This window comes from Phymastichus coffea, unplaced genomic scaffold (assembly GCF_024137745.1).
Source record: "Phymastichus coffea isolate CEN01 unplaced genomic scaffold, Cenicafe_Pcof_1.1 PCOF00019, whole genome shotgun sequence".
Classification (NCBI taxonomy): Eukaryota; Metazoa; Arthropoda; class Insecta; order Hymenoptera; family Eulophidae; genus Phymastichus; species Phymastichus coffea.
Genome location: NW_026706830.1, coordinates 4,120,658 through 4,147,585, shown reverse-complemented (window position 1 = coordinate 4,147,585; position 26,928 = coordinate 4,120,658). Strand labels below are relative to the sequence as shown.

Sequence of the window (26,928 nt, the reverse complement as noted above, 5' to 3'; positions counted from 1 at the left end):
ATATAAAGTTAATGATTATGTATTATTACGGAGTCAAAATATAAGTAATAAAGAAGAAGAAATCATTAAAAAATTCTTAAACTTATACGAAGGCCCGTATATAATTAAATCCATAATCGGTTTAGATATATACTTATTGAAATACAAAAATGGTAAAGATAGAGGTGTATTTCATACTTCTCTACTAAAACCGTACCAAATTTAGCCACTAGGGGATATATTCTCTCTCCAATCAAATTTGCATATTGATCTGATATATGTAAACACTGGAGAGAGTAGACTATCGATTTGGAAAAATGCCTGGAAAAAGTGAAAGTACTCAGACCGATGGGTCTGATCTAAAGCACTATATTCCAGCACCATTAGCCAGACCTTTTGTGCCATCTCAAAATATGGTGCCTTGGTCTCTGTGCAAAAGCACACAGAAACCATCCAAGCCTGCTTGGGTGGCAAAGGCGAAAAATAAAGATCAATCTAGGAACCAGTCTACAATTACGTTCCTGCCTTCAAACGTACCACGTCCTTCTGCTCCTGTGCCTTCTGCAGCTTTACCAACAACATCAAGAAAGCAAAAGCGCAGGATCCAGAAAAAAATCAAGAAGCTGGCTACAAGAATCACCAAGACGAAGGAAAAAATTAAGGAAATAAAAGAAACTATGTCATCAACACAACCAGAGCGACCTCCAACACCTGGAAATTTTTTATAACTGTAATAATAAAGAAATAAAGAAAAAAGATATAAAAAACAAACTAAAATATCAATAAAAAGCTCATAAGGAACTCGTTCATGAGACTTCTTATCAGAAATCATTCAGTCTCAAGAGGGGGCTATGTAACGGTCCTATTTATGAGCTATTTATTAAATGACTGCAACTAGTCTAACGTATTTATCTGTTTAGTCAAAACAATACATTAAGCGGCGCTACCTCACTGTTTACGCGACTGTATACAAATAAGAGTCGAATCAAAATAAACAGCGTGACGTCACAAAATAATAGACATAGATATAATGATTCATGATATTAAGAAAAATATATTAATTATAGATAATTTTAATATAACAAAGTATCGATTATATAGATTTTAACATGTATTAGGTGTACAAATAAGTTTCCGCGGTTTGTCAAAAGATGGCTCCACCAGAAGGTTATGGAGAAATTGTCAGATGTAAAACGTAATATCCCAAGTATTTTCATCCGGCAACACCATAACCTTAAAGTACTAGTGATTCCGTATCAGCATCACGTAATTTTTTTCGTGCAAAAATGTCAAGTTTTATTCCGAATAAGCATTATTTGCGGGAACTTTTGATTTACTTCTTTAATTTGAAAAAATCTGCAGCTGAGGCGCATCGATTGCTTCTAGATGCATATGGTGAAGCTGCTTTAAGTGAGAGAAGTTGTCAGGAAAGGTTTCAAAAGTTTATGAACGGTGAGTTTGACGTGAAGGACAAAGAACGCAGTGGAAGGCCGAAAGTGTACGAAGACATGGAATTAGAAGTACTATTGGAGGAAGATTCGTCCCAAACGCAAAAAGAACTTGCACTTACTCTACAAGTGACTCAACAAGCAATTTCACATCGTTTAAAATCGTTAGGAATGATTCAAAAACAAGGAAATTGGGTTCCATATGAACTAAAGCCGAGAGACGTTGAACGCCGATTATGCATGAGTGAAATGCTGCTTGCCGGGAATAAAAAAAAGAGTTTTTTGCATCGTATAGTCACTGGTGACGAAAAATGGATTCACTACGATAATCCAAAGAAGAGAAAGTCATGGGTTAAGCCCGGCGAACCATCAACATCGACAGCTAAGCCGAATATTCATGGAGAAAAACTCATGCTGTGTATTTGGTGGGATCAGCTTGGTGTCGTGTATTATGAATTGCTGAAACCAAGCGAAATCATTACTGGAACTCTCCACCGAACACAATTGATGAGATTGAGTCGGGCACTTAAAGAAAAACGCGCCCATTACTACTCCAGACACGACAAAATTATTGTTTTACACGATAATGCTCGTCCACATGTTGCGGCGCCGGTAAAAACATACTTGGAAACACTCAACTGGGAAGTTTTACCCCACCCGCCGTATTCACCAGACTTAGCCCCTTCTGATTATCACCTGTTCCGGTAGATGGCACATGGTCTGTCTGAGCAGCGTTTCACATCATATGAAGACACCAAAAATTGGGTAGATTTGTGGATAGCGTCAAAAGATAAAGAGTTTTTTCGACGGGGTATCCGAATGTTGCCAGAAAGATGGGGAAAAGTAGTGGCAAATGATGGAAAATACTTTGAATAAAACGTAATATACTTTTCCTTCACAATAAATTCCTAATTTTTTATAAAAAACCGCGGAAACTTATTTGTACACCTTATAGATTCATAATATCATAACAAAAATCTCATTCAATTATAAAATAATAATGAATATCAATATGCAAAGTTGATTTATTTATTAACATATGAAATATTAGAAAAATATAAATAATTTATATGCAAAATGAATAAGCTTAGAACATGAGTAAGAATTGGTTTCATTAATAACAGCTGAATAATAACTGTTATTAATAAATAAACAATTAATAATTTATTTAAATAATAAGCTATATATAGAACGAAAATATTAAGTTAATACTTGATAATGATAACTTTATGATTTAGAAATCTTAGATAATTAATGTAATAATTGCATATTAAGATTAGAAAAAACCGTTACAAATATGAAAAATTAGTCATAATTCAAATGTTATTAATTAATTTAAATAATTAATTTTGGGAAATACTTCCAAAATTAATCAACTTCAAAGTTATATGAAATTTTAATAATTTTCTATTGTAAATAATGTAATATCACGTTAATTAACTTTATTAGTTAATAACTTTTGACGACACCATTGGCGATAGTTGTATATTGTATAAAATCAACAAATAACAAATTCTGTAAAATTTACATGTGTTAAAAACTTAATATTAATGGTTATTTACTTGTAAATTAAGAAAACTTATTTCTCAAAATTCGCGAATGTCTCTCGAATTTTCGATGAAATCTCTCCTGCAATAATAAGCGGGAAAATCTGTGTATAAATAGGCCTACCTTTGCACAGGCTAGCATTCACTTCTAGCCTTGCAAGGTGAGCGCATGAGTCTGAATAAAATTGGATTAATACCTAAGTTCTTTCTCTCATTGTGATTAACTAAGCAAGACTATCCTTTCCTTATAATTTGAGCTGGACTTATAGAACATCTCGCGCTATAAGAAACTTGGGCCGAATTATATCCTATCAAAGAAAGACTTTAGCTCTGCTTATGGGACAATTCGCACCATAAGAAACTAGGGGATTGTCTGACTTTCCTCGATATATTGCACTTACTTATGTATATTTGATTTACTTATTTATTACATTTGATTTATTTATCTATTTTCTTAACAATTAGAGTAAAATCATTGGAAACAAATTCTTACTCATTAGCTAGATTACGTGAGTTCGAATTATTTTATTTATAAGTGATACGAACATCACATCGTATATATGTTTCATATTTGCTTCGTCTTGTCGAAAAATTGCCAATAAATTGACGTTATCTCTCACGAGATGCTTAGGAATACGCGCGTACGTTTGCGAGAGATAGAAACAGACCACGCTCCTATATCTGCCCATACAAAGAAAGCGCGTACATTGTCCTGTTTCTCACAGGCGATATCATCGAATATCTTAATTGAATTAGGCAATGCATGCTCGGGATCGATCACAGATTCGTGCTCCTTGAACGGAAAATATTTCACTCCGTCTATAGGCTTTAACATCTCTTCCAATAATAATTTATACTTTGGCTGATCAAGAGATATCGAGTACACGTAAACATTTTCGAATCTAACGCCATTGGGGTAAGTGATAAGCGCCAAAAGACTGTTGGTCTTGCCACAGTTGGACGGACCACAAAAAATAGCTCTGATGCTATTCGGTAGTAAATCTCCGTGACGCTTTGCTTGCTTATCCTCCCGCACGATAATGTCAAAATTTTCTACGGGAAGTTTCACAGTTTGTTTCTTGACATTCATACTCACGAGACAGAGTTCGAACGATAACTGAGCACATGGCTATTTATATACCTGTTTTTATAGTTTAAAACGTTAGTCGTGTGTTGGACTTGATCGAGGGATGATCATATGCAAACGTCAAAGAGCAAAGAAAGGACGAGGATTCGTCAATAATATCATTAATAAACTTCCGTCTCAACTCCATATTCCAGGCTATCAATATTGCGGACCAGGAACTAAGTTACAGACACGTTTAGCTCGCGGCGATCCAGGAATCAATCCTCTCGACGCAGCTTGCAAGCAACACGATATAGCGTACTCGAAAAATCGAGAAAATATCCAGTCTAGAAATATCGCAGACAAAAATTTAGCTGAAAAAGCGATCGTAAGAGTCTTCGCTAAGGATTCTAGTTTTGATGAGAAAGCAGCTGCTTACGCTATATTTAATGCCATGAAATTAAAATCAAAGTTTGGTATGGGTCTCGCGAAGAGAAGAAAGAAAACCAAGACGAAAGGACGCAAGAAAACGAAAAAGTTAGTTAATTTGAAAAGCGTGATCAAAGCAGCCACATTCAAATGGTCCAAGGGTAAATGTGCGCGCAAAGTCATCGGTTCTGCTTTGAAAAAAGCTCGTACAACCGTTAAAAAAGCTGGTGGAAAAGCAAACATCAATGTTCGACGAATTCTGCCAATATCAACTAAGATGGGTGGAGCTTTGCCCTTCCTCATACCACTTTTTGCAGGCTTGAGTGCAACTGGCGCTCTAGCTGGTGGCGCCGCGGGAATTTCAAAAGCCGTGAACGATGAAAAGTCTGCAAAACAGCAATTGGAAGAGAACAGGAGACACAACAAAACGATGGAGACCATTACTCTGGGAAAAGGCCTGTATCTCGAACCTTATAAAAAAGGCTATGGACTTCATCTCAAACCTTATCTGGGATCAGGTTTGAAAAAAAAAAGTTCGAAATAAATTTACCGGATAGAGCCCTCACAAATGCCGACTTGATGAAGTATGCAAAAGTTTTAAGTATACCAAATTTTCGCGGAGTCTTTATGAGAAATGACTTACCGAGTTCTGGACCATATTATCACGAATCAGCTATAGTCAATCTTGATGGCGTCGAAGGAACAGGAACGCACTGGGTGGCTTATCGCAAAATCGGAAAAAACGTCACATATTTTGATAGCTTTGGAGATCTTAGACCACCTATTGATTTAATGATGTATCTTGGCGATATCGAGATCAAATATAATACGAAAAGATATCAAGATTTCAATTCTCACGTATGCGGTCATCTTTGCTTTCAGTGTTTGTGCGAGGGTATAAAAGTAAAGGTAACGTGAAAATATCGGTAGTCATGTTCTCACAGTCATGGAGGATTCGCTAACTCTGACGCTCTCGGGTAATTCTTCACTGTTGGAAGCGCACTATTTCCCACCAATTGAACTATCACAGCATAAACATTAAAAGTTGGGCTTAGTCGAGTTTCTAACGTTCAATTCGATACCTAATATCGACGTACATAATAATAAATTTTACGTCGCAAATCAAATTATCGACATATCTGTCGGGACCTACGAGATCGACGACATTGATAAATTTCTTCGCAAAGCTGTGCAGCCTCTCCGTACTGATAATAATAATAATATAATATTTAGTTTGAAACCAAACAACAATACCTTGCATTGTACAATCAAGTGTTCCGAACCTATCGGTTTTCGTCCGCAGAATTCTATCGGACGATTGTTGGGTTTTTCACAACGTACATTAGAGGCAAACGTTTCTCACAATTCTGATCTTCCCGTCAGTATTCTCAGAGTGAACGCTGTGAGAGTCGAGTGTAATATAACCGCTGGAGCTTACTTGAACGGAAACACCGTTCACGATATTCACGAATTTTTTGCAGCAGTACCGCCTGGATATAAAATTATTGAAATTCCCTCTCGCGTGATTTATCTTCCAGTTACGAAAAAGTCTATAGATTATTTACAATTACGCATCGTCGATCAAGACGGAAATTTAATTAATTTTCGCGATGAAGTCATAACCATCAGATTACACCTCAAAAGCGTATAATGGGAATTGTTTACGATTCAAAGAGTGGTAGGGACTATATAAGCATTGAAAAATGCAAACCCATCATCAGTCGTCGACTGAAATTGAAAACGTCAACACGATGAACTCCAGTCATCAATCGTCATCGGAAAGCGAAAGCTTTAACACGTCAAAGCATAAAGTTCCTAAAAAGTCTTGGGTTAAAAGTAGTTCCAGGTGGAAAATAAATTGCATAAATTTTTCTTTTTGCTGCTGCTTTCAACGAAACAATGGTGAACATTGTAGAAATACAGTCACCTGTCGTCTTCGATGAATCTTTGGCTCATTAGGAGATCCACACTCATCAACCTTACACCAATTCATCGTTTAAAAATAGTGACGAGATTCGTATATCAATTCAACATCAAGACTTGTGCCTTTTACCATCTCGCAGCTCGTTACACATTTGTGGACGATTACGCAGCAACAGCAGTTTATCAAACGAAGAAGACCGTGGCCAACGTTGAAGCTTACGAAGAATTCAAGATTAATATAACACGTCTCGAATGGCTTATGCCCTATGTGACTGCATCGATTGCAAAGAAAATACGTCTACTCGACTTTCTAAAAAGCGAACGAAGTATTTCAATGAGTTTTCGTAGTTGGGAACTGTAAGAATATCCAGCGCTGCCTGCAAACACAAATCACGTCTGGACAGTTAAAACGACAAATCAGTTGGAGAAACCACGCTACGTCATCTTAGCCTTCCAAATCAATCGAAAAAATGAACCAAACTCTAACGCTAGTATATTTGATCATTGTAACATCAGAAATGTAAAACTGTACCTCAACTCTCAGTGCTATCCATACGGTAATCTCAACATTGATTTCAGTAAAAACCAGTACGCAATGTTGTACGATATGTATGCCAATTTTCAAAACGTATACTACGGTAAGGATGCCGAACCGATGCTCAAAAAACTCGAATATAAAAATTACATGCCACTCGTAGTGATTGACTGTTCGAAACAAAACGAATCATTAAAGACTGCTCCAGTAGATGTACGCTTGGAGTTCGAAACCAGAGAAAATATTCCCGAAGGAACTACAGCGTATTGTCTTATTCAACACGATCGCATCGTTCAGTATAATCCGATAAATGGAGATGTGTAGAAACTTATTTAGGAGAGGGGTCAGGGGGAAAGGGTATTAAAGAATTTACTCTTTCCTTAAGCAACTCAGTAGTAGCTTTCTACCGCAATGGAGTACGTAGTGGATATGCAAGGCTTCATGATACCTGGCAAAACTTATGCTGTGAAAGAGTTAGCGATACTTCCACTTAACTACAACGAAGAACCGCTCGTACGCTTGTTCAAACCTCCTTTTCCATGGCGAAGACTAACGGAGAAATATAAGCGAGAGAATCTCTGGTTAGAACTCTACTATCATGGATTAACATGGAACTCTGGCGATTATAAATATGAAGAGTATAAATTCATCATCACAGATACACTCAAAGATGCCACAAAAATTTTCGTTTCCGGAGATTTGAAAAAAGAGTGGTTAGAACGATATGGCCTCAAAGTTTTCGATTTGAATGATTGAGGCTATTTGCCTTTCGAAAAATTAAAATCAGTTACCGTGTGCCCTAATCATAACGGCAAATATGTGACGACATGTGCACATCAAAACGTTAAAATAATGAAAAAGTTTTATATCGATGGCTGTTGTATGGATTGGGAATAGAGCGATGAAGTCGTTGAAGGATTTCTATAGTGATTTTGTTTTTTAAGTAAATACTTTGTAGAATAATATGTATTTTTTTAAGAACATGTAAAATAAGATATATTTTTTATCAATAAAAAAATTTTTGTTTCAATTGATACAAAAAAATATTCTTTTATTTTTTATTAAACCATCCAAAAAAAAGCAAAATTCTTCGCTGACTCTGACGATGACAGCAGCAGCAGCAGTTCATCTTTTTATAATAAATTTTGTATTTTTTTATCATTAAAAAAATTTATACAACATAGAATTTAGACAAAAAAATGTTTATTTATTAGTTGAGGTGGTGTACAATGATGATATGTATAAATATGATTATTTCTTCTTTTCGTTATTGAACTGCCTTTTTGTTCAGGAAAATTTTTAGTATTGCTCGAAAATTTGGAAATACTTTGTTTCCATGTCGATGATTCTTTGTTCTTCTTTTCGTCCGGGTCTTCCTGTGGAAGACGAGAGTACTTTACTTTAGAGTAGCGATCCATTTTATTGGAATGCTGGTTGATGAAAGATTCGATAATTCTTACACTGTTCTATTTATAGTAGCTTACAACCATGAAGTCTACAAATAAAAGAAAGTAAGCAGGTACTTGTATGTTTTTTCTATTAAACCATCTTCGGTAGATGAGACACGCATGCACGCACACACGTGCGCACGCGCACAATGATTAGCAAAAAAAAATTATTCGTTATAGCCCATTTATTAAAATTTATTATCATTTGTATGTATTAGCGCTTGGGCCCTCCCCAGCAGCAGCAGCCGCTGGCGCCGCCGCCGCCGCCCCCCACATATCAATCGTGTGTAGTTAGTATACACAATACGGTATTGCCCGTGGTAACAGGGGCTGTAGCTCTAGCGGTAGAGAATCGGCCTGCCGATCCGGAGGACGCGCGTTCGATCCCCCGATCCGTCCGTTTTTTTTCAGATAAATCTAAAAATTTTTACCCGCGCACACACACACACACACACGCATACAATAAAAAAATCAAAAGGCGTAACACAGAACGCGCGCGCAGTGCATAGGAATCAAATCAGTGGGAGAGGGGGAAGTGCTGCAGAGAACGCACGCCACATCAGATCAAGCCACATCAGATCAACTTAGTAAGGGAGGGGGAGTGCGTAGAACGCACCGGTATAACTCAGTAGGAGGACGGGGAGGTGACGCTCTACTGAAAAAAAGAGTACCGATTGAGCCCATAAAAGCATAAGATTCAATCATATAAAAGTATATTTTATTGAAGCATGGTCGAGAACATACTCATAAAGTCTTGAATAAAAAATTCCAGCTCATAATAGATCCGTTGAAAATCTTAATATATAACGCTAAACCGTTGAAAAATTTTGTAAGTGAGAAGCACCAGCCGCTAGATAAAAAGCCAAAGTTTTTGAATAAATTTCGTGAAATATTTGAGCAGCCTAGTGACAAAGATATCAATGCAAATCTTACGCATGACACTACACCATTTTATAACAGTGTTTGTAAACAGAGTGATGAAATCTGAAGCTACATGAAAGGTTTAAGAGAAATGAAATCTAGTTACCTGGACATGATCGTACATTACAGCGTATACGAGGTCTGTCCGGAAAGTATCGGGCCTACCTTTATAATTTCGTGCTAGCGTTATTCTTTATCATCTGGTGGGTGGCATCCTTCAAAGTAATCCCCATTTGATTGAATAACATGGTTCCATCGATGTTTCCACTTTTCAAAACAGTCCTGGAACGAACTTTTAGGGATAGTTTTAAGTACACTCGTCGCATTGTTTTCAACCGTTGTTTTGTCATCGAATCGGTGTCCTTTGAATGGTTTTTTTAGTTTTGGAAACAGCCAATAGTCACAAGAGGCTATGTCGAGACTGTATGGAGTTTGTCGAAGCAATGCGATATTGTGTTTGATCAAAAACTGCTGCACAAGATTGGATGAATGCACTGGCGCATTATCATGATGGAGAAGCCGGTCACCACTTTCCTAAAAGTGCGGCCGTTTTCTTCTTACTGCATCACGCAAACGTTTCAAAATTTGAACGTAGTATTCTTTATTGATTGTCTGACCTGTTGGTGCATATTCGTGATGTACAACACCTTCACAATCGAAAAAAACAATCAACATTGACTGAACATTGCTCCGACTTTGACGTGCTTTTTTGGTCTTGGCGATTCAGAATGCTTCCACTGTGAAGATTATTGTTTTATTTCAGGATCATAGCCATAAACCCATGATTCATCACCTGTAATAACTTTTCTAAGCACATTATCATCATTATTAATCATTTCCAGATTGTCCAGAGCGATTTCTAAGCGAATGTTCTTCTGCTCTGCTGTGAGCAATTTTGGAATGAATTTCGCACACACACGTTTCATTCCTAAATTTTCGGTTGAAATTTCTGAAATGATAGTTTTTGGTATCCCAAGGTCTTCTTCTAGTTCTCACACAGTCATACGTCGATCTTGTTCGATTGCAAGTCGCACCCGCTCAATATTATCTGCGGTTGTTGTCATCGAAGGTCGGCCGTAACGTGAATCACTATCAATAAAAGTGCGACCATCCTTGAACCGTTTATACCACTCTTTTATTCGTGTTTTGCTCATACACGCGCTTTCGAAGGCCTTTTGCATCATTTCAGTTATTTTCCGAACTCGTTTTTCCGAGTTGAAAGCAAAATTTGATGCATATTCGTTGATCTTGTTTTTCAGTCATTTTTGACAATATCAAAATCCGACGAACGCGAAAAAGGCACTGTAAACAAAGACACGCTGCGCATGAACTACACGTCCGGCAGATCTCAGTAAGTAATCAATAGATCCGTGAGGCTTTACTGTTGACGTTTCTGTCCGGTAGAGATCGCTCGAACACTATGGCGCGAAGATATAAACGTAGGCCCGATACTTTTCGGACAGACCTCGTACAAAGAAAAAGATGATACTTTCACTATTGGCAACTTTAAAGTGCAATTTGTTATGAATGAAATCATGGTCGATGGTGTAAGGTATTAAAAAATGGAGTATTTGATGCAGTTATTCATCACAAATTAGTCTGACAACGCTGTATACAATTTAAATGATTTTAAGGATTATAAAAAAATTTTGGAAGTATCTAGCGCACATAAATGAAAAATAATCCATCTCTATCTATACGTTTATCTCTATCTATATCTATCGTTATTTGATTTATCAGAAAAGTCTGTGAAAATGGAAAATTTTTATCGATCAAATGCAAAGTTGTGAGGAACAATACGAACACGGATTATGTGTATTGGGATGATCCGAACAAATTGGTGAAATGGCTGCAATTATTAATAATTGAACTATGAGTCGGTAACTACAGTCATTTCAACGGAATTCAATTGATCATGAGGACTTGCATGAGGGTGGATACATGTAAAGGGTGGTCCATGTCAATCAAGGGGCCGAACAGCGAACGAAGGGTGCACGACATCGAAAAATAACCTGTATAAAAGTTGTAGGAGTCAGAGAGGGTTATCTAATAGTAACCTTTAAGCTGCCTTTGGACTTGATTTTCAAGGTCATTTACAGGCCAACTTTGTTTTTTTCAAATAGGAACTCTATTTTCCGACCCAAGATTCAGAAAGAGCGGGAAATTCTATGTTGTAATAAAATAACATAGTTTAGATCCGCGTAATCCCCTAAGATTATAAGAAAATCTCAATTTTTTTTCCACATAAATTTCCCAACAAAATTAACATTTGATTGGTGTTTCAAACAAAAGTTCTTCGACTTTGGGAGAGACATGTTGTGATGCTTTTCACCTTGGAAATTATTTCAAAGTTAACTGTAAATGTATTTATAAAAATACCTATTTTTTATTCCAGATTTGGAAAAAAACAGGAATTCTCTATTATCAAGATTACATACCTAAAGTCTAGTTTATACCTCCCCCCTACTGCCCCCTTTCCATGATCATAAATCACAGTCTAGTTTCTTTTATTAAGTTTGTATTTCGTTGTAATAAGCTAACTGTGACTATAACATTTTTGGAGGCTCGTTCGGGATATTTATTTTTTCATTTAAGCCCATTTAATCCCCTAATTTCAATTGTGTCTACACAACGAACACAGGAGCAAAAACGATGGCAAACACTAATATTACTACAATAAATAGTGCAATTACGCGAGTTATTGATTCTGTTTCGGTTGCTGCTGCGATAGCTACCGCTTTTGAATTCGCAACTAATACACAAGAACACTGCGAACAACAACCAAGTATCACGCACGTATCAGAACATACAGGTGTTGATGTGCCATTATCTCATTAAAGTGAACTTTCGAATACAGCTGCGATCGCGATCCTTGCTGTACTATCAACATCGGATGCTATGTCACGCTATCCCGTTGATTTCGGTTGTTATATCAACCGCTAATCCGGTTCTGCAATTATAATAGCTTTACTATCGTTGAATAAATCACGAGCGATATCCGACACTCTCCTTCAAGAAATATCGGCACTGGGTGCTCGATTGGACACCAAAAAAACGCAACGTTGTGAGCTTGAAAACACACTATAACTACAAGTCAGTGAAGAGCGAAGTCTCTTCAAAAAGTCAACCAGCTGAGTCATATTTCCTCTACCCTTACAAACACATACATTGGGTTACGTATTCAACCTAACTTCACGCATACACATTAAATAATAAATAACACGACTTTACACACAGATTTAGGGATAGGTTATACCTTAAAAGTAGATAATTACGATGGATCAACACCACTTTGTGAGTTTTGTGTCAGTTTGAGCTTATTTCAAGAGCTAATTACTGAAAAAATGATAAAAAGATGGTTGTTTTAGTTTCATCTCCACCTAGTGACACTCAATCTGTTCTTACATGTTATTCCAAATTTGAATCAATAACTTTTCATTCACTATTAAGGAAATTAGAAGAAAGATTCAGAGACAAATATTTACAATCTTTTAGCTAATCACTTTTCCACAATAGATATCGAAAACGCGGTGACTTTCCAACCTTAGCTACTGATATTAAAAGGACAGGTACTGTAGCTTATTCCAAATGTTCTAACGTTTAAATGTCTAAATTCAGGACGAAATAGCTTGTTCTTAATTCATTTTCTGTATTTTTAATAAAGAAATTAAGGAAATTCTTCAATTAGAAAAAATTACATCATTGAAGATTGCCTTATCTCGAGCACAAGAGATTATAATTATATATCAGAATAGATATTCGTTTTCACAAAAGAATGAAGTTAAAACCTCTCAATCTTTATCACAGAATTCATTAAACAAACAAACTGACACTAAAACATCAGATAAACAAACTCAATCTTTCAATCTTTAAGGATTGGCTTAAAAATGTTAAACAAACAGGTCATAACTGCCCTAACCCACAACAAAAAAACTAAATTTTCGTTAAAATTTTAGGAGTGGGTTTAACTACTAATACAGAAGCTCCCTTACATTCTTCTGTTACACCTCGTGTATGTAGTGTTCTTAAAAATCTCAAAACTTTTGAATTTGAAGGCACGACAGATAATAAGTCTTGCATACTCAAAATTAACTCAGGTTCAGATGTTTCTATTTTGAATTCAGAATTTGTTGACAAAAGTTATCTTCACATTCCTTTCATGAAGGATTCTGTAAAATATCTTACAGGTGAAAATGTTCCTATTAAATTTAAGACTATTGTTCAGGTTTGTTTAAGTAAATATTCGATTCATATGGCAGTCTATGTTGCTGACATTATTGATGATTGTATACTTGGTTGTGACTTTTTAAATAACTTCGGAATTGCAAATTCTATCAGTAAAATTTTTTTTGACATTCCTAATTCGACTAGAGACAACGATGATCAGAAAATGTGCTCTAGGATTGTACAATCAGACACTAAATTCCTTGCTCAGTTAGAAAATTTACTCGATAATAATTCTAAAGAATTTACCTCTTCTCAGAAAATTAGATTTTCACAATTTCTTGTGATTTTCAAGATATTTTTGAAAAAAATAATGTAACAGGTAAATATAACTTAGGTGAGCATGCAATTCAATTAACACATTCCGTTTTCATTAAACAATTGATTCGTCCTATTCCGTTTCATTTCAAAACTGAAATCAATAAAATAATTTCAGACATGCAAAATCAAGGTATCACTGAAGAATCTCCTAGTTCTTGATGCTCCCAAATAGTATTGAAACGAAAAAAGATGGTACGTGGTGATTTTGTGTTGATTTTCGAAAAATTTGTGTTATCAGAAAAGGTCCATCTGATAAAGGCTAAAATCAGATGAAATTTTATAATGTACAAACTGCACACGTGTAACCTCGAGCATTGTCTTGAAGAAAGAGGCATTTTTTTTTGTTCAAGTGAGGACGTTTTTTTCTGATTTTTTTCTTTCATCTGACTTAATAATGATGCATAATATTGTTCAGTGATCGTCTGGCCCTTTTCCAAGTAGTCGATGTAGATGATTCCATACGCATCTCAAAAAACCGTGGCCATAACCTTGCCAGCTGACTTTACTATCTTTGCCTTCTTTGGGGCTGGTTCCCCTGCGGTAATCTATTGTTTGGACTGTTCTTTGGTTTCAGGAGAGCAGTGATGTACCCATGTTTCGTCTACAGTTCCCAGTCGACGCCAAAAGTCTTTCGGATTACGACTTATGAGTGTCAAAAGAGCCTCAGAGATGACCACGCGGGATCGTTTGTTTTCAACAGTGAGCAAATGCGGCACCCATCTTGCTGATATTTTTTTCATCCCCAATTTTTCATGCAAAATTGAAATGATTGTACCCTTTGATATCCCTGTGGCCAATTTTAATCTTCTATCATTCAACACCATATCGTGGATTTTGTTGACCATTTCAGGCGTACTCACTTCTACGGGGCGTCCTGAACGAGGTTCATGTTTTGTTGTTGTACGGCTGCGTTTAAATTCATTTACCCAGTTATAAATAGTCTTAAACATAGGGACAGACTTGCCATGAACGGTGTTCAATTCAACTGTGATTTCTTTTGGTATAAGGCCTTTCAAATGAAAATGTTTTATCACCGCTCGAAACTCTGTTTTTTCTATTTTTCAAATAAACCAATAACTTTTTGTTCAACCAACGCTCACAAAAAAACGACTTCATGAATCGAGCTGAAACTTTGTACGATATCTAGTTAGTAGTATTGCTTGCCAAAAACATCATAATTTAAGCGTGACGAGCGCCATATTTTGGATTTTGTAAAAACTTATTGACCCCCCTTGTATACATTGACAGATTAGCAACATACCACGATAGGTAATTCGCTTACTCTTCTCTCGGTTTTTTTTCTATGGGCACTTACATACAGGCACACACCACAGGAAGGAACACTGAACACACAGGGTAAACACACAGGGGAGGGGACCTCAGGGACCGCGCGTCGTTCCAGCGCGGTCCGTGGAGTTGCGACCACGAGCGACTTTTAGCATAACGGGACACAAAACTATGAAAAATGCACAATGAAAACACTGATGTACCTCAAGTGGTAACTCCTTCTCAGGAGGAATCCACCCCGGGTTCCGATCAGGTGAAAGCCCCGGGGGCCACGGGCAACGGCACGGATTTTGAGGGCCGTACTTTGTGCACGGAAATGGGGAGAACGACACGGAAAAACGACACGAACCTACTGAACTTACCGAGACGACAGAGGACGGACAGTGTGTCAAGCGGCGGCAGCGGGGTGAGCTACGTCTCTACCGCTGACAGCAAAGAACCCACGACAGGACGAACACCGACAATAACAAACAATACACGAGACGTGACGGAACTGCTGCGGCTCATACAAGAGACGGCGACGAAAATGGCCAAGGCAGCAAACATACAAAAGAACATGACAGTGAAGACAGGAATTAAGACAATTCTCGAGACTGTGGACATCGCGCTGCACAAGCGATCGGACACAGTTTCGGAAAGATGTTCCCAAGACAACAGCAATACAGACAGGACAGCGGCGAATAACGAAGAAACGCCACGGACGAAACGAAAACGTTTGCCGGTCGGAACCACGCCGGAGCCCTTACAAAAGAGGCCACCGACGACGGAATCGACCAAGGACTGGCAGACGGTAACACGAAAACGATCAAACAAGACAAAAAGGAAAACGGACATAAAGAATCGGTCTGACAGAGGTGGATCGGCCCACCGGAAAAGGGGTCCGGCTGTCCTGATCAGGCCGGGCACGGACACGACGTACTCTGATATAGTACGGAAAATACGGACGACGATCGACCCGATGGAGAGCCACGTGCAGGTGATAACCCTGAGGAAGACGAAGAACGGCTCATGTCTTCTGAAGCTACAGGTGGACGCAGACAAGCTAGACGGACGTGAGATGTTTGGACTACAGATCCAAAATACGATCGGAGAAGCGGGCAGTGTCAGGGCAATGACCTCCAAGGTCCAGTTGGAGATCATGGATCTGGACTGCGTTGCGACTCCGAAAGACGTGACCGACGCGCTCAGACGAGAGACGGGACGAGATATGGACTTTCGAGTCCACATTTTCGGTCCAAACCGCGCTGAGCAGTATAAGGCGGTAGAATCGCGGGAAGCCGATGCATTGCTTCGGCGTGGTCGGATCGGAATTGGCTGGGTGCATTGCCGCGTTCGAAAACGACTGACAGTAACAAAATGTTACATATGCCTGGGCTTCGGCCATGTGAAAGCTGAATGCACAGGTAAGGACAGGACGAAATGCTGCCGCAAGTGTGGCACATCCGGACACTACGCGACAGAATGTCAAAACAAGCCGGTCTGCCCACTGTGCTCCGAGACCGGGCACAGGAACGTCGCCCACCTCGTCGGAGGCGGCAGGTGCGCCGTATTCAGGGCCGCGCTGGAGGAGTGCAGGGGACTAATTCTGAGTGAACCATACAGGAGAAGGACGACCCAGACATACATTACAAATGAGACAGAGACCACGGCGATCTGGGTACGGGGTAGCACCCAATCTAGAATCTCCAATCGCGGTGTCGGGGTTGACTACGTGTGGGTCACAGTTGGCGCTATCACTTATCTCAGCGTCTACCTGACACCCAACTGCACCGCGATGGAATTCGAAAGAAAGGCGGCACTCCTAGAAGACGGGATCAGGGACCTGCCAGGGAATGTCATCGTTGTGGGGGATTTTAACGCGAGGGCGATCGAGTGGGAAATGAACGGAAAAGAAATGACGCGGACGACTTCTGCTGGAAATGGTAGTGGTAAATACGGGACATACGCCGACGTATAGACGGCCAGGTGTCGGAGACTCTAACCCCGACGTCACGATGACATCGGACAGAATTCTGCCACGGCTGAGAGGATGGCGGGTGATCGAAGACTACACAGCCAGCGATCACCAGTACATCGTCTTTGAAGTAGTGGGACGGACGGGATCGAGACGAACGAAAACCCATCAACCCTTGCGGTGGAATCTACGTAAACTCGACGAACGAAAATTTTCAGAAGAGCTAATGGCAGCACCGGCTACAGGGGAGAGAATTCCCCCTGAACTGACGGGCCGGCGAAGAGCGGAAAGACTGTCAGACGAGACGGCCGAATTAATAGACAGCTTGTGAAGAAGCACAATGCCGAAACGTTGACAGATACAACAATGACAACGACAATATTGGTGGACGAACGAAATAGCCGAGTTACGCAGGATATGCCTGACAAATCGGCGACGAGCGACAAGGACAGGGGGCGGACCAGAAAGGGAAAACCTCCAAGCCATATACAAAACAGCACGGAAAACGCTGACGAAAGCAATACGGGACAGCAAGACGCGATGCTGGAGGAAGCTCTGCGAGGAGGTGAACAAGGATCCCTGGGGAAACGGCTACAAGATTATGACCGGGAAACTAGGAGCCCGAGTCTCACCGGAACTTAAAAATGCCGAAACAGCAGGACGGATTGTTTCCGACGCACCCGATTAGGACAAACGTGATGGATGACGTGGACGCACACCGCCTTTGCCGCTGAGAAGCTCATCAGAGCAACGAATGCAATGAAGACGAGTAAGGCACCGGGACCGGACGGAGTACCATACGAGATCCTCCGGCTTGTGGCTCGTCTACGGCCGGAGATACTTCTCGTCCTGTACAACACGTGTTTGACGACAGGAACGTTTAGCGACCGTGGAAGGTGGCAAGGCTCGTTCTTATTCCAAAATGTAGGAGCGATCCTGGCACGCCTTCGGCTTACCGACCGTTGAGTTTACTTGACACGACTGGTAAACTCTTTGAACAACTACTGAGACCGAGACTAATGGATGCGATACAGACCAGAGAAGGTTTATCAGATTTGTAGTTCGGTTTCAGGAGGTGTCGATCGATGATTGGAGCGATTCAAAAGGTCGTCGACTCTTTCCTGGAACTAGACAGACACTGCCACGCAGCGCGACCTATAGTGTTGCTGGCGATGCTCGACATTACGAATGCTTTTAACTCGGCCATGTGGGGGGATATATTGAAGGCGCTGAAAGACAACTTTGGGATCCCACAATACCTGCTTAAGGTTTTGGATGATTACCTAAAAAACAGACGGATAACGAACGAGACGATCGAAGGACAAGTAACGAGACAGGTTACCGCTGGGGTCGATACTGGGACCTGACTTCTGGAGTGGCTTATACGATAGCTTGCTTCGGCTTGGGATGCAGCTCGGAGTGACCCTCGTCGCCTACGTTGATGACGTGATGACCCTTCTATACGGCGCGGAAATATGGACAGACTCCCTGAAGACAAAAAAATACTGTAAGACGATGATGATGGTACAGCAACAGGGCGCACTGCGAATCGCTTGCTCCTACCGAACAGTCTCTGCGCAGGCTGTTTTGGTGGTGGCTGGCGTAATACCCGTGGATCTTCTAGCCTTTGAACGCAAAAGGATCTACGGGAGCAGCGCGGACATAGGACGAATGAACGTGACAATTGCTGAGCGCGACAGGACAATTGACATTTGGCAAGGCCGATGGACAGAGGAAAGAGGTGGTAACTGGACGAGACGATTGATACGGAACTTGAGGCTATGGCTCGGAAGGAAATTTGGTGATGTAAATTTCTACGTCTACGAGCTCTTGACGGGCAACGGGTACTTCCGACGGTATCTTTACAATATGAACAGACTACGAACACCCGACTGTAAGTACGAGTTTTTTAGGAGAAATGAGACCCGGAGGCTCGTCAGTTAATGACTCCAAACTCATTTTCCTAAGAATGTGTGTGTGTGTGTGTGTGTGTGTGTGTGTGTGTGTGTGTGTGTGTGTGTGTGTGTGTGTGACGAGGAAAAAAATTTTTTTCAAAAAAAGCATTCCAATTCTCTCAAAAACGGGTATTGCCACCCCTGTTCTGAATAGCGGTTGCCAAGCGTTCAGTCATATTAATGCAGCGGGCAATCTGGGGTTGCGGAATGGTGTTCCAAATTTGCAGAAGTGCACGCTCTAATCTGGCTAAGTTGTACAAATTTGGATACCCTCTGCGCAAACGATGACCCATTATGTCCCAAACATGCTCGATGGGGTTGAGGTCTGGACTCGTTGGTGGATGACGCAGCAATGTAATGTCATGTCGTTCTAAAAAGCGTCTGGAGATGTTGGATATGTGTGGACGTGCTTTATCTTGCATTAGAATAAACGCCCTCTGATGTTGTCGTCTGCGCAGTACAATCAGTCTCAAAATTTGATCAATGTAGCGCTGAGCTGTTAAGTTTTCGCGTACAATCAGCAGCGGTGTTCTACAATTTCGTGAAACACTACTCCAGACCATGACTGATCCACCGCCGTAGGCAACAATCGGACGAACAAAATTCTGGCGAAAACGTTCTCCACGACGACGCCAAACAAGGGGATGTGCATTAGCATATGCTAAGCATGCTCGGCGATGTTTCGCTGTCAAAAGGGGTACACGATTAGGATGTCGTGCATTTAACCCAATTTCGCGAAGACGGTTGATTAATGTTCGGGAAGAAATATTTCGCACTTGATGCCACTGTCGATGTCTTTGACGCTGTTGTACCCGATTTGGGAAATTTCTTGACACGATATTCGCATTGATGAAAGGTTAACGTCGAACTTGTCGGACAATCGCCTGATCATCGCGAACAGTCGTGACACGATGGCGACCTTGTCCAAGGCGACGATTATATTGGTTCGTCTCCCGGTATCGCGCATACATTCGAGATACGACGGATTGACTAACACCCATCTGGATAGCAACATCACGTTGACTGTAACCTTCTTCAAGCTGGGTGATCAAACAAGAAACCTCCGGTTCTGATAAATGCCGTCTAACCATGATCTAAAATCAAAATGAATTTTTGATTTTTGCAAATTTATGAATTTATTTTGTATTGCAAAAGGAGTGGTTTTGAAAAAAAAAACTGTTTTTTTTTAGCGTTGTAAGAGTTCACGAAAATTAATGATAAACAATTTCTGAAAAGACCGTGTAGATCGAGTTCGAAATTCGATTGGCTATAACAACTTTATTTAAAATTTAATTAAAATTTTAATTCAGTTGAAGTTTACAAATCAGGAAAATCATGAAATGCAATAACAGAAACGCGTTAAAAAGGGCAAAGATTATGATCATTTATGATCGTAAATCCAACCGGGCAACCTCCACGTCGTACGCTTCGGGTAATGCTGATGCCGGCGGTAGTTCTTGTTCAAAATTTTTTGGAGTCATTAAAAAAAATGTTTCAAAATTAAAAAAAAAAATTTTTTTGCCTTTTTTTAAAGATTATGATCATTTAAAGTCAAAATTGTGATCCTTTAATTTTTTTCAAAAATTCGATTGAATAAAACAAAAAAACGGCTTGATTGATTGAACTGAAACTTTGTGGGGTTTTTGTGGGCATATTGAACTGTAAAAGACATGCTTAACATTTCTCGTTTTCTCGATAGTTCCAACTTAGCGCTTCATTATCCCAAAAGGCACCAAATACCCTTTTTTCTTGATTTTTGAAATTAATGTAAAGAATAAAAAAAAAATTTATTTTTCAAAAACAGTAGTTCGTTATTTTGGGAAATTTAATCAACATTTCAAAACCTATCTTCATTTTTTTGTGTAATCAGCAGTTGCTGAGATATTGATGGTTAAAGACAAAAAGATCCTTTTCCATTCAAAGTTCGATATCTCAGCAAGAAGTAGTGGTATTCAACTTTCCAAAATGCAAATTAAAGCTGAATAAACAAGTTATCTGATCCATATAGTGGCTTAGTTAGAAAAATTTTTTCCAAGTTCGTAGACAAAAAAAACCTGAAAAAATTTCAAAAAAAAATTTTTTTTGGTATTCATGCGGATTGAGCAGAACATGTTGCTTGAAAATTTTTTTGATTATAAGATCTCAAAACTAGAAGCTTCAAGCTTTAAAAAACTTTTTTTTTAATTCCAGTACGACCATTTTCAAGGGAAATACAGCCAGTTAAACAGCTTCAAATTATTTGGAATTTTATTTTGATCCTTTAATTTTTTCCACTATGTTACATCGTAGTTTCAATTTAAAAAAACTTAAGAAAATTAGGGTTTTTATTGTATATTCTTCTTACAATGATGATATTTTTCATGTAAGTGCTTGAAACATATTGATTTTTTACATCAACTGTAACGTAAATAGCCATATTTTTGCAATCTATTATTTCACAATGCATATTATATGAATCTCTAAAACAGTAAGTAGTGGAATTATGAAATTTTTCTTGTTTTTAAGTGAAGTAACTACTCTTACCAGGAATATTTAAAAAGATTAATACGTCTTTATCAAAATTATTTATCTTTTATGTAAATTCAAATTATAGTTCACCAATGTTACAGTATCTGAAAATTGTCGGACGAAGTTCTTCAAAATGCGAAATTCATAAACATCAAGTGGCTGGATTTTGTTCGGTTGTTCTAGTCAGTATTTTTTGATATTTACAATTTTATTACTTGGTGTCATCTATTTTATAATATTATCACAATGACCGCTTCAGAAGTCAAGTAACAGTATTGTATTGGAGCCTACGTTGGAGAAATATACTTTATTCAGCCATATTTTAAAGAGATATAAAAATAAAAATCTAATTTTAAAATTAATATATAATTATAACTCCATGGATATGTACTATATACAGATATATATATACTGTATATATATATATATAAACAGGGTATAGGGGAACCGTTTAATAGCTCGCAGGAAGATTCATTTGTGGTTCATTTCTAATTTGTAGTAATCGCGGAAATTTCACATTTGTTTATTTAATATGCTGTTATTAATTTTGGGAATCTGGAATCCTTCTTGAATTTTGAACTTTTGTTTAATTATCTTTTCTTCACTTGTTGTCTAATTCTTTGTTGATTGTTTGTCTCTTACTTATATATAGTTTTATATTTCTTCTAAATTAGGTAGACTATGACTACTAAGCCATTAATATATTTATTTGAATGTTCTCAAGTCTCAAAAGAGTATTTTATTTCTTATGCATAGCAAGAACCTTTCAGTTACCGGGAAAAAGAACTCATAAAGATACAGCTTGGTTTTGAAAGTCGGCCAATGCATCGCAACTTTCGGCACTCTGGTGATTAATAAGCTACATCTTGAGACACTTCAAGCTACTAGATCTCAACATTAGTGACGGTGCCTCAACACGTTTCACTCCGATGACTGGAATGTCATGCCGCCCTCTTGACGGATTTTGAGGAAACAGACTTCTAATTGATTGACGGTGCCTTTGGTTAAGTCTCTATAAGGTGGCTAATACGTCACACTCATACCTCTCGGAGAACTTCTGAATATTGAGTTTTACGAGTAGACATCATTGGATACTCTCAGAGATATCAAAAGGCCTTGTGTTTATTAGTGGCATTATCATCGCTTCAGTCACACCATCATTAATGGCCATATATCAGTGTAATAGTGTTGTGCTACATCAAACCCTACATTACTTCACTTTCCTCAACTATATACCGTAATATCATTGAGGCTCGATCTTATGACAAAAAACGCAGTGACAGTACATGCTCCTGAGAAATATACATGTGGCTATGTGTGTGTATGTGTGTGTGTGTGTATATATATATATATATATATATATATATATATATATATATATATATATATAGTCGTAAGGGGGCCTCGGAATCTGATCCCTCCCCCCCCGTCCCCATAATTTTGTCCCCTCCCCGTCCCCTCCCCAATTGATATTTTTAAGATTGCATAAAAATCAGAGAAATTCACCGTGTTTTCACCGTGTTTTTGAGTGATTTGATGAAATTTTTAATTTTTCATGGCCCCTCCCCACATCAAAAAATAAAAAATGACCCTCCCCCACAATTTTGGCCCCCCCCCCCCCTCCCCATTTGTTCATTTACATGTTTTTATGCGAATTTTAACAAAATATATTTATGTTTGCATTTTTTTTAATGAATGCCATGTATTTACTTCTAATATTGATAGCATATCAATAGTACAAGTTCAAAGAAAGCTTTAGCTCACGTATTGAAACCTCGCCATGCATACAGAAAGGATGAGTAAACTAAAAGTTAATCTAAAAATTTGGGATGAAGCTTCTATGATACCAAAAAATGCTTTAGAAATCGTTAATAAGACTTTGTGTGATGTATGTGATAATGAAGAACCATTTGGAGGAAAATTAGTTTTGTTAGGCGGAGATTTCAGACAAATTTTACCAGTTATGAAATATTCATTCAAAAACACCATAATAATTAATACTATAAAACATTCTTCTTTATGGCCTTTGTTTACCATATTAAAATTACACAAAAATATGCGTTGCAGTAATGAAAAATTTGCTAAGTTTCTATTGGATATTGGGGAAGGAAAAATTGAAAATTTTATAATACCTAAAGAAATGAAAACTGATAATGTTTGTTCAAAAATATATACAGGGTATCAATTAAGTCCCGGGACGCCTGAATATTTTCTGAAGTACTTCAGTTCTGAAAAAGGTCAAGGTCATTCCTTTAGTAACTTTCAACGCGGAATCCGATGGTGACCTTGGATTTGACCTTAAGATTGACCTTCAAGGTTATTTCAAGGTCAACTTTGTTTTTTTAAATGGGAACCCCTATTTTTGACAACGGCAATCGAAAGAGCGGAAAATTTTACGTCCAAAACGGTATTTTAAAATTTGTTTTCATGGCCTTGAGAAGGTCGATTTAAGGTCAAATGTTTGAAAAACTGCCTAAAAGCGTTTTTTTAATTTTTAAGATATCGAAAAATGGCCTCTACAAAATTTGTTCTGAACAGAGTGGGCCACCCAATGCACCAAAAACCTTTGATCTTCAACCGTCATTTCAAGGTCGAAGTGTTTTTTGTAATGGAAACCCCTCTTTTTGACCCCGGATTCGCACATAGCGCGAAACTCAACACAATACGTTATCCAAACGTCGGATTTCGCGCTATGTGCGAATCCGGGGTCAAAAAGAGGGGTTTCCATTACAAAAAACACTTCGACCTTGAAATGACCTTCAAAATGAGGTTAAAGGTCAAAGGTTTTTGGTGCATTGGGTGGCCCACTCTGTTCTGAACAAATTTTGTCGAGGCCATTTTTCGATATCTTAAAAATTAAAAAAACGCTTTTAGGCAGTTTTTCAAACATTTGACCTTAAATCGACCTTCTCAAGGCCATGAAAAAAAATTTAAAAATACCGTTTTGGACGTAAAATTTCCCGCTCTTTCCGAATCCGGGGTCAAAAATGGGGGTTCCTATTTGAAAAAACAAAGTTGACCTTGAAATAACCTTGAAGGTCAATCTCAAGATCAAATCCAAGGTCACCATCGGATTCTGCGTTGAAAGTTACTAAAGGAATGACCTTGACCTTTTTCAGAACTGAAGTACTTCAGAAAATATTCAGGCGTCCCGGGACTTAATTGACACCCTGTAGAAATTCTAATACTTCTCATTGGTATGACCGAGTGATTTTAGCAGCTCATAATGATGATATCAATAAGTTGAATACTAAAATTTTAAAATATTTGAATGGTAAAATGGAAAGTTATTATAGTATTGATTATGCTACACATAAAGGGGTTGATCAAACAGATCATAATATATATCTCAAATATCCTATAGAAACATTAACTAAAGTAAGAGAAGGTCTCCCATCACATAAATTAGATTTGAAAATAAATGCAACAGTAATGTTGATTAGAAATTTAAATATACATGAAGGATTATGTAATGGGACTAGATTAAAAATTATACAGTTATATAAGTATAATATTGAAGTTCAAATATTAACAGGTGAAAATATGGGGAAGAAAGTTTTTATACCAAAAATAACATTGAACACTGGAGAAAATTCTACGTTACCATTTATTTTATACCGTAAACAGTTCCCTATCATTTTAGCATTTTGTATGACAATTAATAAGGCACAAGGACAAAGTTTTGACTCAGTAGGATTGTATATTGATAAACCATTGTTTTCACATGGTCAATTATATGTTGCATTAAGTAGATGTCGAAACCGTGAAAAAATTCATATTCAAAATAATTCAAATGATGATAACTGTATTCAAAACGTTGTATGGGAAGAAATATTTTTTGATATTTGAAATTATCATGATGAAATGTTAATATAATTAATTAATTAATCCACAAGTAGTACTGTATCGATACTATATGATAAAAGAAAATATGTCAAAATATTGACACTACATGACAAATAAAAAAATTATATTATCATATTATGTATACGCAGTAAGCAAATATAATGAGTTATCGACTTAAAAAAAGGTTTTATAAATCGAGGTATTCAATATAGAACAGTTTATATATTAAAAAATATTTTCAGTGGATTAGGCCTACGGGGGATACCACTATAAAAATAAACGCGCCATGATATTTACCTCCATGGTGGTGTGGAAGTAATATCATTCATTGAATATAATATTATCAGTTCCTATTTTTTAAATTGCAACATGTAACTCAATCTTATTCAACTCTCCTTTGGGGGGTTGACGAGCGGAGCGAGTAGGGGGGCGAAGCCCCACTAGTATATATATATAGGGATATTTATTATAACTATCAATTGTGCAAAAATGAATATGAAATTAATAATAGTGGATATGTAAGTTACCATAGTTTTATCAATGAAAACGGCTGTTTCAATATACTTCGTAACTTCACGCACATCCCTTTTGTATCTAACAGTTATATTTTCTAAAGGACTTTTCAATTGCTTTTGTCGACGTGCTTTTGTACGCCATTCCAGTGTTCCTGAGTTTGCGCAACCTTTCATAGCTTTTGTTCGGGCTTCAAATATTACGTGAGGATGTTTCTGCTGGAAAATAGTTGAGGACATTGGTTAATAAAACTTAAATATAAAATTTATTTATTAATAATAATAAACTTATAACAGAGATAGCAACCGTTCCCATCCGGGTAGCTCACGGCTGTTCGCACAAATTATTTATTTAAAGGGGGGGGGGGGATTTCGGGAAGCGCGAACGTTCCCGCCACTGAATAATGCGCCGAGCAAACGCATTAAATGCACGCAAGAAAAATTATTCGGGATCAGTAGTGATTTAAACAACGACAACAATAACAATATTTCTATTAAGATTAATATAATTCGAAATTAACATTCTTAATTTGGTAACATCAAATCGGCGGGACATATTACGCGAAACGCGCAACGGATCGGCTGCAAATTTGCTCACCGATCCACTAATTGACTGTTCAACATCATCATCACAGAAAAAAAATATTTACACGCGACAAAGATAATTCACTCGATCGCGTAGCTGGCAAGGCTGCCGAGTTACGCACAGCTCAACCGGCACCTCGAACAGGGAGAGACAGAGAGAGATAACATGGCACCAACCTGCTCCGCGCTGCTGGTTTTTGTTATGCTGTCCTTCATCCCTTGGCTCTCCTGTCTTCCTCCGTACACCCTGAACTTGTTACTGTTGATGCTGTTGGTGTTAATACTGTTGTTGCTGTTGTTGTAGTTATTGCTATTATTCGTTATTGTTGTTGTGGCTATTATTATTGTTAGTTGTTGTTGAGTATGGCTATTGTTACTGTTATTCTTGTTAGTTGTTATTGTTATAACTGTCTGTTATTGTTGCCGCTCTTCTCTGTTCT

General features: G+C 38.0%; 1 protein-coding gene across 1 annotated transcript in view; it reads right to left on the bottom strand.

Annotated features, from left to right (window-relative positions):
• Positions 1–26,928, bottom strand: part of LOC131675344 (disintegrin and metalloproteinase domain-containing protein 11) — a 2,271,363-nt gene that overhangs the window by 1,200,926 nt on the left and 1,043,509 nt on the right. Inside the window, exon 8 of the mRNA XM_058954276.1 lies at positions 25,919–26,119. Coding sequence (XP_058810259.1) covers positions 25,919–26,119 — 201 coding nt within the window. The remainder of the gene's footprint in view (positions 1–25,918; positions 26,120–26,928) is intronic.